General features: G+C 42.1%; 1 protein-coding gene across 2 annotated transcripts; it reads left to right on the top strand.

The window, feature by feature from the left end:
- Positions 1–636: 636 nt before the first annotated feature.
- C1H13orf42 (chromosome 1 C13orf42 homolog) lies at positions 637–8,149 on the top strand. 2 transcript variants are annotated; one of them, XM_054056776.1, is made up of 3 exons: positions 637–1,549; positions 4,734–4,881; positions 5,713–8,149. In XM_054056776.1, the coding sequence occupies exons 1-3, from the start codon at positions 1,136–1,138 to the stop codon at positions 5,952–5,954; spliced, it is 804 nt and encodes a 267-aa protein (XP_053912751.1). In that variant the 5' UTR covers positions 637–1,135; the 3' UTR covers positions 5,955–8,149. The 2 variants fall into 2 exon arrangements, with proteins under 2 accessions (XP_053912751.1, XP_053912752.1); XM_054056777.1 differs by having other exon boundaries at positions 4,734–4,772.
- Positions 8,150–12,645: the final 4,496 nt, after the last annotated feature.

The following is a 12,645-nucleotide window of genomic DNA, read 5'->3' on the forward strand; positions in this document are numbered from 1 at the left end:
AATCATAGAATGATTCTATAGAAGGGCTGGAAGAGACCTTAAAGATCATCCAGTTCCAACTCCCCTGCCATGGGCAGAGACACCTCCCACTAGGTCAGGCTGCCCAATGCCCCATCCAACCTGGCCTTGAACACCTCTAGGGATAGGGCATCCACAGCTTCCCTGGGCAACCTGTGCCAGTGCCTCACCACTCTGATAGAGAATAAGATACTAGCAATCCTTGAATATGCTGGTAATAGTCAATATTCTCAGTAGCTTTCAGCCAAACAATGTCATCAAGCCCACTATATTAAGTGTTCTTGCAGTAATCTAGTAGAGGAACTAATGTTGAAAGATACAAATGCATCGGTCTCTGTCTGCAATATCTTAAATGAGAACTTTGGAAGAGTGTTTTATTTTATGGCATCCCTTACACAGGGCATCTTTGTATTGAGTGTAATAGAACCTGACATCTGAATCCACTTTATTCCTAGTAGTGCTGTGGTATCGGGTAGCTGTAGCCATCTCCTGGTTACCGTAGGGTGAAACCCAGAGCGACTTCTTTCAGCAGCTGAATGCCACTTGACAGAAACCATTTTCCCCGCTCGTACTTTGGTCCCTGTCGAGGCTGATCTCAGCAAGCTCATCCAAAAGAAAAATCGTCTGGCAAGGTCCTGCCAGGCTGCCGGTGGACGCATGGTGAGGGCGGGAGCGGTTCAGCACCACGGCCAGCGCCTGGCGGCGGTGGCGGCGACGGCGTGGGCGACGCTGCGGAGAGAAAGCAGCGCGGAGGAAACGCGGGAGAGGGAATTCCTGCCCCCATGCTGATGGTTTTTATGGGGACCCGCAGTCAAATTAAAGGTCAAAGCATGATATTTGGCCTCCTGCATTATATTTTAAACCGAGGAAAGGAGAAAGTTATCTCGCTGGCACAAATGGAAGAGAGAACACGCATCTGCGTTACCATTGTGCTCTTCACGGTGTGCTAGGCTGAAAAGCAATTTGTGCAACGATAGGGATTTTTTCCTTCTCATTACAATAAGTGGCAAAATTGTCTGTCCGCTGAGGACAAGAATAACAGTTACTCATTACGAGATCTAAGGTTAAATTAAGCGGCTGAAAGAGAAAAGGTATACAGGGGAGGAAGTGGCACACTATGTTCAAAAAGATCCATTCTATATTTCACCCCAACTTCCATCGAAGAAATGTGACGGATGACATCCCGTACTGTGATGGCACTGGTTCTGCGGTGAGATTGATCCGCAGCACTTCTATGTACATCCTTGGAGGTGAGCAGGAAAAATTTGGAGAACCACTAAAAAAATACAAAAGTACAACCAGCATTGACTCTTGCTTCCAGCAAAAAGAGGAAGACAGAGACTGGATGTACTCTAAGACTCAGGACTGCTTGAAGTACTTACAGGATCTGCTAGCCTTGAGGAAAACATATCTTGACAACATCAACAACTTGAAATCCATGCATATGGCTGTAGATTCCCCAACATCCACAAAATCATCCAAAACTGGAATGAAGTCGTTTCTTCCACTTCCTTCCAAAGATTTTTCTAAGGTAATTCCCAAGAACTTTTGTCTTGTGCTTGGTCTTAAGCCATGAAGAAATTAGCTATGTTGTTTTTCTACTTTACTGGTCCCAGACAATTGACTTTTTACTGTTACATTATTTGATATGCTGTTAAATATCTTATGTTTCTTTTTGAGTAGTGTGAAATTAGGTTTGAGTGTCTGGTCATGGAAAGAAATGTATATGTCTCTCTTGTGTAAAGGGAGAGAAAATAGGAGAAGGGAAGAGGTATGGAAGTATGGGAAGTATTCTCCACTATGGTTATTTAAACATATGATTATGTTTATATATAACAGCTATTTATAGCTGTTAATGACTGACAAGCACAGTAATTCCTAAGTTTACCAGCAACCTTTTTATTGGCATAAAACTGCTTCCACAAAATTCATTGAAATAAATAGGATTTTTTTTTGGACTGGTTAGAGAGCTTGCCAGTGTTATGTTTAATATCGGTGCAAGTTCTACTGATAGGCTGCAGGGCATGAGGAATTCTTAAGGGTTCCTTTCTCAATTAATAAGTTTGCTGGTAACTTTGAGACAGTATAATTCTTCACCTTTTACTGTAATGAAAAAAATAAAACTGAAATGTCATCTTTGATGCAGATTGTTTCTATGTATCTCCTAGGGAGAAAAGCATTGCAAAGCTTCCTCCTGGCTGCAGTTTATGGTTATCACTAGACAGTTTAGTCATGAATATGACTATAGACTTGATTCAGTGGGGATAAAGGAAAGGATTGCAGCAGGTGGGGTGGTCTGTCTGGGTAACATGACCACTAATATGTTTTTGACAGCAGCCTCACAGGGTAGCCATTGCATTCTTTAAACTGGATACTAATGGGGACAGTGGGAAGGAGGAATGTATGGCTGATTTACTGATTAGGCCAGGTAGACTTTACCAAAAAGTTGTCACCACATTTAGATGTTCTGTCACAGCAAAATGTCAATGGTTGAAGCTGAGCTCTATTGCAGGCACTGCTTAACCAAAGGACCAGCCTCACAGGTTTAAGGATCGATACCACGCCTTTCAATTTAATTTTTTGATCTAACACCCATTCAGTCAGGGTGAATTATTCATTTGGTTTTATTAGGCTTTATGTCATCTTTTTAACACTTTGAATGGTGACTTTCAGAAGGTAGGAATAATATTAGGGAACATTATTGAGCTCAGTGGGCTGGGATAGATTTTATAAAGACATTGCTATATAGGACAGGGAAACATCCAAAGAGAATGCCTAAAATATAGGAGATGGATCTCAATGCTATGGATACAGTCTGTGAACTGACTTTGTGCACTGTAGCAAAAAAGATTGGCTCGAGGCAGGGGAGATTTACAGCGTGCAGTTCCCTGATGAGCTGAGTGGTGATGTAACAGAGCAGTACATGACTTACTGTGAGCCAGATGGGAAAAAATGACTGCAAGAAGATACTAAAACCATGGACTGGGAGGCTAGGAGATAGGTGCTACACAGCTAGTCTTATTGTAGGGTTGTGAATGTCTGAGATTTGCCACTGAAAATACCACGTACAAAAAAATGCCAAAAGCTTAATTTAGGTTTGTCAAACGAGTCAATTTTTCACAGTCTGAGTGCTAAGAGTGCTGCCATCTGACAGTGGCAAGCTAGCTCTATGTATGAACAGCCCTGGCACTGGCTGACAAGCAAACTCCATGAGCCATCCCCTCAACAGCAGACAGGAACATCAGCATGATATGCCACACATATGAGTCAGTCATTCTTACTGACGCAATTGGCTGGTCACAGCCACACAGCCCTGGCTTTGCAAAAGTTAGGTAGAAGTCAAGAAGACTTCTAGAATAGCCAGAATACTCTGCTTCCTAACTACAAATTTTATGTTTGTTTTATCACCAGGCTTGAATGGTTCTATCCCTAACTACCCATTTGTGTTAAATTACCTGTCAGTGGAAATTCACTGCTTTCTCCTACCTGCTGTGTGATTAATATGAAGGTACTTTGTCCAGACAACTCTGTCCTCATGGGAGGTTTAATCCAAAGGTCCCTGGGATCTGGACTGACTGTGAATTCAATATTTGCCACTTGGGTCTAGTGAAAGAAAAGAATAGAGAAGTGTGTCTGTTGCTGGAAGTACATAGGCATTTCTCTAAAATGCCTTTTAACCAATAAGGGTTTAGTCATAATAGCAGTCTCTATTTTCAGTAGATGTGTGGTAGAAGCTATCTTTTAGCACTTCTGAGGATGTCAATCAACCCATAATGTCAGGAGTGAAGCAAGCTAGCTCATCGCTCTGCCTTCACAGAACAGAGAGCAAGCTGGTCCTTCAGAGATGTGATACAACATGTATCCTTTGCTTTCATATTTGAAACCCAAGGTAGCAATTTTTTGACTTGGTTTTACTGCCAGGCAATACACCTAGCTTTGATTGGCAGGGAAAATAAATGAACGTCATTAGGTAGAGCCTGGTAGGAAGTATTCATCCCATATGGACCTACAAAATTGTTAACCAAGGTTCTGTGACTGCTTGGGCATTTATAAACAGGCACTTGCTTTTTTATCAAGACAGGCTCCTAATTTTAAACCCTGTGGCTTTCCTGTGGAAATTATCACAATGTTGAATGACTCATATTTTAGCAACACAGTCCTTTTCCATTTCAAAAAGACTTCAGTAACTTAAATCTGGATTCATTTCACCTAACCTAGGCATTTTAATGAGGTGCTTAAATTAGTAACCAAGTCACCCCACAATCCCTCTGCAGCTAACAGAGAGTTGCCTGCAGAGAAGAATTCAGCCTACCTAAGGCCTGAGTCATCTTCTGAAAGTACTGGAGGCCTGCATTAATTACAGAAGGAACCCTGCATGACTACATTTCTAATGTATGTCTTATTAGGCACCTATTGCTAAGTCAGAATAAATTTGACCACAAAGCCCATCTGTAACTAATGGCCTGATATGGGAATTCTGAGGGATTTTATAGCACCTGGTTAGCAGTGCCCACGTGGAAGATGTTTGGTGTTGAGCATGTAAGATATTTCTTTGTTAGATTGCTGTCCTGGTTTCTTTCAAGACTACAAACTATGGAGTAATCTGGACCTGTGTCCTTTTCTGACAGCTTGAATTACAGAATACAGTTAGTTTAATAAGAAGTCATTGACCTCAACCTTTAGCTAACTCTTTTCCCCCTCTATCTGCTCAACAGGCATCCGTGGAGAGAAAAGGGCCACAGTCCAGTTCTGATGTAAGAGAAGCAATAGCTTTCTTTGACTCGGTTATTGCAAATCTGGATTCAGACAGATGGTGGAGAGTTCCTGATGTGGATCTGCCAAATGTGGATGTTGATTTTGATGGTGCAGTATAAACCAGCCAAAATATGATTATTTTTGGTGTGCAGAGGGCAGGGGGGAGAGGGGCATTGTACAATCATGTTTGTTTATTTAAAGGACAGAATTTTACTTCCCAAGTTTAAGACCATTACACGCAGGATGTGAAACTACAGCAAGACATTGCTCGTTCCCTGTTGAAAAGGTGCAAATATTTCATGTGACATGTACCCATTACATGAACAAATGTAGTATGTGTAGTGCTGAAATAGTGCTTGCCTTCTGCTCAGGGATGAATTCCATTGAATTCCAACCTTGTATCTCTATGCTGAGATGTCTTTGGAAGAGAGAGATAAAAACCCAAAGATTATTCTTTTCTTAATCTGTTTTAAATTTTTCTCATTGATAAATGGCTGGATGTTTTCCCTCCAACAAACAGAAAACCAAGTCATTTAGAGTTTAGGCTAAATAACAGTATGTTTCCATCCAAAACATTGGCCTGCCCAAGTCAAATGAAGATATGCCCGTCTGAGGTCATCATCTATTCTGTATAAACAGCGGAGAGAAAAAGATATTTCACTCCTTTGTCTTAGGCTAAGGCGGATGTCTGAAATAGATTGGGTTAATTGTGCCCTAAAAGTGTGTATAAAGGGACTAGCTCTGACGTAAGTATTTACACTGCAGGTGTTGATATACTGGATAAGATGAATCCCATCTCAAGCAACATCCTGCAGTGAAAACAGGTTGGTTTCTCAGCATTACCTCTAGGAAGGAACCAGTAGGCAGCCTGTTCTCTCACTGTGCATGTAAAAATATCACTAGCAAACTGTTAACACCAGATTTTCTTCTGTCTTTCAGTTGCTACCAGCACAAGTGAACACAGTTTACATTCAAACTGGATCCTTCGTGCTCCCCGGAGGTACTCACAAGATACTGCCCAATCAGCAAAGGCTGCAAACCAGTCTCAAAGAAACAGCCAGCGGACAACGACTGGCTCTAGGAAGAGGTTGGAAAGACACCCAATGTACTTGCCCAAAGCTGTGGAAGGGGCATACAGCACTTTAAAATTTAAACCCAAAACACGTAAGAAAGAATATTGAAAGAATATTTGCTCTTCAGTTGAAGATAGAATACATGAAATAGGGCATGTAAGACTCACATTTTTTACCTCTGACCCAGCTCTTACACTCTAGAAGTGACATGTACAGTCACTGAAGGTTCCTTGTGTGGGACATATTTCAAGCCATGACTATTCAAATGTTGGGCTCATATGAGGGTTTAACTCATTGAGTTCATTGTGCCTAGCAATACTGCTTTGTATTCATTCAGCTTAGGGGGGGGACTCCAACTTGACCAGCCTTTTTTTTCTAGTGCTGTTATTGAAAGCAATGATTCAGAGATTGCCTGGTGCAGTAATTTTTCTTCTGACTCCAGTACTGCAAAGTGATTCAAGCAATTCAGCTAATACTTTGGAGATTTTTGCACTAGCGTTTCCAATGTCAGAGCAGTGAAACAGAATTTCCTCCTTTTTTGCTTTTGAAAATTTGTATGTGCCATCATTGACTCTGTGATCTTAGAGTATAGCAGCATTGAGGTACAAGCAGGCTGTGGTACAAGCAAAAAAACCTGCAGTGAAGGAATCAGCATTAGAAACCTGTCTTTTGTGGAACAAAATCCCAGTGTGTTTTGTACTCCAGCTGTCTTGTACTCTGCTGCTATTGGGAATAGTTCTGTCCTGGGATACAACATCAAGGGACTCACTGCATGCAAAAACTTATACAATTTTTTTTATATGGTTACACTGCCTGTTAGTTTTCATCTATTTTAATGCCCAGCTGCTGAATCTAGACATCCTCATGTACACTAGAAAAGCTTAATGTCTTGGAGAAGAACACTTTGTCAATGAACTGGAGCAAAGATTGCTCTCAAGGGCAGTAGGCAATTTGCAGACAAGTACACTTCATCAGCATTAGATTATACCTGGTATATGCAGTTCTGCTGCTTCATCATTGAAGACTACATCTCAGGAAGAACACAGTATAGGAGTGTTCCTCTTCAGGCTCTTTCATCTTAGAGGTGAGACACCCTATGTGTGATACTCGGAACGGTTAAGACTCGTACTCTGCCTGTTTTACTGGTGTACAGCAATGTAAAAATGCATGGAAAGCAACAAGGAGCTAGCACCCCGTGGAAATACTAGCCCGTGGCCCTTCGGATAGGGCAACAGAGTTTATACTACAACCATGAGTCACGTCCCCTGGCTCATGCTTTGTCTTAAGAATCTTCTAAGATGGTTGGGATCAAGCCTTTTCTTACCCCGATTTCTTACATCTGGTTTTCAGTTGGTGGTTCACTCTGACAGGTGGATGATGGCAGCACTGGTATGACCAGCTGGTGATTCACTAGTGATTTCTTGTTTCTGTGTTCAGTAGTTTCTGTGTCCACAGGCTTGGATAAATTTCTTAAGACATTAGCCATCAATATAACCCATCTGATGCATCATAACCTCCACAGATCTTGTGCCCACCACAGAGAACATTTGGCAATTCTTGCTGATTTGCGTGCTTAGTCTTTGGGACCAAGTTATTCAAACAGCATTTCTACCACAAAGCTGAAGTCCCTCTCTCAGATCTCACTGATCAAGGACACTTTCTATCATGAGATAAGAGAGTGCCAAAAAACTGCCAGGTGTTCCTTCATTCAGAGCTGATATCTCCTGTTTGATTAAAGCATTTTGTTTCTTTCTCTAGTGATGCTCATGAAGGGGAGGGAGGAATCGTATCTGTAGCACTTTAATTCCAAAGGTGCTTTTCTCATTCTTCGTCTAGTCTGTACCTCCCCCATCCTGTCCTGACTGGCCTGAACCAAACATCACAACTGTCATTAAAACTTCTGACTGACATATGATTGTTTAAGTCTAAAACCTGCATATTTTCGGTGTCACCCTGAAACCTCTCTCTAAGTAAAATCACACATTGAAGTTGCTGATGAACATTTTTCTTGAGTGTCTGGTCACCTTCTTTGCTACTAGAACCTGCCACAAGGATGGAAGTTGATAGAAAACCTTGGCATCTTTTTGAGTTACTCCAAGAGAATTAGGCATGTGGGTAATTAATCACTGATGAAAGAACAAAAAAAGGATTCCAACAGTCTTTGACCCTGGTCTGTGATTCATGTTCATGGTGCCAAGGTTTTCCCATGGAAGTAGCGGATGTTTTTGCTGTTTGTTAAGAAAGCACTGTAATGTGCAGAACCAAACTGCTTCAGCATGTGTGAATTCTGGTCTGTCTTTACAAAACGGAGTGTTCCTGGTCATCTGCTGTGATGGAGGGTAAGGGTCCCCCTGCTGTCCAGCACACAAATTCCAGTGTGAAATATGTGTTTGCTCTTGTGAGTAAGAGACGGGGGAAGATATTTGTAATTTAAGTTTGGATTCTGTGATTTTTTTTTTCTTCTCTTAAAGCTCCAAATCTGTTATCATCTAAGGAAATTTTCATTAAGCAAGTAAAATAAAGCAGTTTTTCTCTGAGAACATTTTCTATCTCCTGTCCCATAAATGCAGGCATCTTCGTACTCCTAGTGTGTTAGCCCTTGGGAGCTCCTCACTGAACATGGCTTAGCTCCAACAAAGCTGCAGAGAACTGCTCTAACAACTTAGGGCACTCTCTGGGGAGACAGGAGCTGAGGGTTCAAACCCAGAAGCTGGGTGTTGTGCTACCTGTGCAACAGGGCAGTTGAGGAGAAAGTGAGCAGGAGACCTGAAGGGGAAGGAAGCATTTCCATCCCTAGTGTTAGCTGCCTCCTCAGAGAAGGATTTAGTGTGGGTGGTAGCACCCTCTGTATTGCCCTGACACAGTACCATGACCTTGTCTAACACCAATTCACTCTAGGCAGCTTTCTACAGTTTCCAGGAGCAGTTGATTGCCCTACAAAGGTGCCTCTCATCTGCTTTGAATTATTCCACTAAGGCCTTTGGAGGCAGACCTCTCTGCACAGACATTAAAGGGACTCTTTCTGTCTTGTGTAGGCCCATAAACGACTTTGCTGCAACATGCAGTTATTTTCAGGCTTTGTAATGTCGAAATGAAGCACCTACTATAGGTGCTCTAACAATGCAAATCCTACTGAAGAATTATTCATGACCAGCAGAGCTCTGCATGACCTAGATCCATGCAGAGATAATTAGTGAGCTCTTTCAGTCATGCCCCCAGGCCTTCATAATGAAATGCATCAACTAAGAACTCTATCGATCAAGGAGTGTTCCCTGCAGCACTGATCCCCAAAAGGTGCACTGGATTAATAGGCAGGATCTTTAAGAGAGCACCTCTTATTTTGTTGTTTCAAATCCAGCTCAGGTGAAGTATTGCAGTATTTCAAGTTCCTTTAGCTAGTGTCATTGCTGAGCACTAGCTCAGATCGGGTTCTGGCTATTAATTTCTGTGCTGTCACATTCACAGCAGTCCATGAGAAACTAAAGAGGCAGCGTACAAGACACCAGTAACTGGAGAGAGATGAAGACTGCTGAAGAGATTATGTCCTGCGGAATTAAAAATGTTTTTCTCCTTTTGTGTTCAGCAACTTGATTTAATCACATTGCACCTAAGTGAGCTGAAATTGTAAGTGTCTTTGGCAGAAACAGAAGAAATACAGGCAGCTAATGGAAAGTTGGCAGCCACACAAGATGTGTGGTCTGGTTTGAATCTTCCAGTGTTGTAGAGTTACAATGAAGGCAGAAGGTGTCAGCGCTGCATTAAGTAACTCAGGGAGTCCTCCAAGGTAACACACAGCAAAGATAGTTATCTGCTGCTCTGGATTGAATGGGTGTATGAAAAATATTAGATTAGCATGCAGCGGATGGCTTCAAGATTTTCACAGCTGTAGGGCCAGCTTGTAGTTCTGCTTGGGCAAATTCAGGAGAGCATCTGTTCTGATTTCGTGGTGGAACGGGTCCACAAAGAGATGAAATCAGTACAAAGCTGGCCAGTCACAGCAGGCTGTGTTTAGAGGGGTTTTCCCACCGTTTGGGTCTATAGCTCTGAGTTATCCCCGTGATAAAGGTGAACCAAGTTGCATCAAATCAGTGGAATGGTTCTTGACTTATCTTGAATTTAATGTCTAGAAAAATATGTTGTTCTGAAAGAATTTGAAGGAAAATCCAAATATATCAGCCCAGCTGCTTTAGGCCAGCCTGAGAAGCAAAGGATAGAATCTGTTACTTGATTAGCAATTGTTTAGTGCATAGTAAAAAGTTTTCTACTAACGAGCTTGTCACATTAAGAACATATCCATCTTTTTAAAGGCAAGACCAGGCACTGGCCCCTGAATGGTTCAGTGATTATGACACCCTGGACCCTTTCAGAAGCTGAGGTGACCTATTTAGAGAAAATATGACAAGAACTTATGGAGTTAAAACTGGTGTGTTCCACCATTTGATTGAAGTGAGACTAAGAAGGGAGAAAGACCTCACCAAGAAGCCCATGGCCCCTGCTAAAGAAGCATTGCAAGTGCCACCAAAGTGAAATGTGTGATCAAGCAGACACTTTCCCTGGTAAGTGCTCGGTAGTGTTGCTTAGAGCAATAGCTCTTGAAGGAGATTTCTAGAAAAGTAGCTAAACCTGCCTCTTGGCCACACGGTGGCAGTTCATTCCTAGCTATTCTGCAGCTTTCCTGTTTCTCTGACTCTCCTATTTTTCCAGTCAGCAAGAGAACTACGGATGAAAGGGAAAGGGAAATGTTTTGTCCTGCCTCATCAACAGACCGTCAGTGTGTGTATCTGTTATTCACTTCTAGGCTCTTTAATTCACAAGCATTGTTTTGGCAGTTTCCAATTAACATTAGTTCTTTAAATGAGTTTATTCTCCCAGGGAGATTATTTCCTTAGGAAATAAATAACCATGACATCATAGGAGACACTGAGACCTCAGTAAATCATGTCTGAGGTGCTGACCACTTACCTCTGACTGTGTCTGGAAACAAATGGACTAGGTATTGCCAGAAACAACGCACTCAGGCACAGAAAACATCAAGATGGATTGAAAATAATAAACAGAGGCTTTGAAGATTTAGAAGTTCAATCTTGAGATAGGCCTGAGCTCAGAGTTCCTGACCTGATTCTGAAGTTCCTTCCAAGGCCCAGGAGAATCGCTATATGAGGTTTCCAGCTTCTTGGGGCCTGTAATGCTGTTATTCCAGAATTTGCTAATCCAAGCAGCTTAGTTAGTCAAAAGCCAACCTGCTCCTGCATCAACTGCTCCTGTGTCGTCCAAGGGGATGTTTATATTTGGTGCATGCATGCTAAACTTCTTAACATTTTTCCCTTCATTTTTAGGCCAAAATACTCATTTACAGGAAAAAAAAGTGTATATCTGCACTGATTATGACTACACATCAGCAACAGGAGCTTTCTTTAATTCAGGTAGCTGTAAGGTCCCAAAGTTTTCAGATTAATGAGGTTCCCTGCATTAAGGTGGCCCAGGTATAACATCAGCATTGGGACTGCTCACACACACACCCTTAGTCTGGGCGTGCTTGTGGTTTGACACTGCACCCTTTTTAACTGACACGGTACCACTGTCTCCAGATACTTGTTTGGGGAACAGCAAAGGGAGAAGGAGATTGATCAACAGTTAAATGCTCTGTGCTGTTCCTAATTTGGAGCTAGTTTTGGTACAACTTCACTGTAGTGAACTGATTCATCACATTCTTACCCTTCAATAGTTTCACTTTTCAGTTTCCAATATACAGAACTAATTTTTGCTCATTTCTCCCCCACCCCTTAACTCAATGATATAGGTCTTTGCTGTGCCAGGAAAGTGATCAGTTCAATAGAAGGACTCCAGTGTGAGCAGAGATGACCTATAATTACAGCTGAATAAACTGAAGTGAATATAGTTGCGGCAAGATTTGCAGTACCTCTTAGTGGGATTTTCAAAAGGCAAGTAACCAGCATCAGTGGGAGTTAGGTGACTCTGACAACTGCACTTGTGCCTGGCTGCTTTTGGAAAAGACATTTTGGAGCCATGCTTGAGCAGACACAGCTTCGCTTCTGGGAATTAAATTAGACTTACAAGAAGCCCAGAATCAGCCTTGTCTGTCTGCCTCTAAGTCTTTAAGCCTTCAGGTGGCATAATTCTGAAAAAAAGAATTATCTCACACCTTTGTCAGATTTCCACAGCTTTTGCTGCTCTCTTCCTGCAAAGCTGTTGGTTGTTAATGGTGCTACCATGTAACCTAGGCCCTAAAAGTTTGTTCATAATGTTCCTGAAAGTGCAATTACTCAGAAAAATAGACTTTCTATGAATTCTGTGTGAAATGCTCATATATTTGTAAAAGTATGTCCAAGGGCTCTTGCAAAAGTACCCCTCTGCTGGGGCATACTTGCACGTGGCAACATGGCATTTTTCCATAGACAGGCTGTTATGGCAATGTCCCACCTCACTTCCCATACCTCAGGAGAATGTTTCAGACTTGTTCTAATCTGAAGTGAGATATGAAAAACCACAGTCTGATCTTCTTTGCTACAGTAGACCTGGAGCTCATCAGTTGACTTTAGGGGGCTGAAAGGAAACAAAAGACAGGAAGAAATTAAATAACTTAGGAGAGATCCCAGGATGAATAGATTCAGTGCAAGTATTACCCTTAAAAACCCAGCATTTGGTCTTTCGGCTTCTCATAGACCGCACCTTGAGTACTGTGTTCAGTTCTGGGCCCCTCACCACAAGAAGGATGTTGAGGCTCTGGAGCGTGTCCAGAGAAGAGCAGCGGAGCTGGTGAGGGGCTGGAGAACAAGTA

The sequence above is a fragment of the Cuculus canorus genome, chromosome 1 (genome assembly GCF_017976375.1).
Source record: "Cuculus canorus isolate bCucCan1 chromosome 1, bCucCan1.pri, whole genome shotgun sequence".
Lineage (NCBI taxonomy): Eukaryota > Metazoa > Chordata > Aves > Cuculiformes > Cuculidae > Cuculus > Cuculus canorus.

Bases quoted from the DNA above. Each gene is read 5' to 3' on its own strand.
- C1H13orf42 (XM_054056776.1), top strand. From the start codon at position 1,136: ATGTTCAAAAAGATCCATTCTATATTTCACCCCAACTTCCATCGAAGA. The intron at 1,550-4,733 runs GTAATTCCCAAG...TCTGCTCAACAG, and splicing joins CTTCCAAAGATTTTTCTAAG to GCATCCGTGGAGAGAAAAGG. The intron at 4,882-5,712 runs GTGCAGTATAAA...TCTGTCTTTCAG, and splicing joins TGTGGATGTTGATTTTGATG to TTGCTACCAGCACAAGTGAA.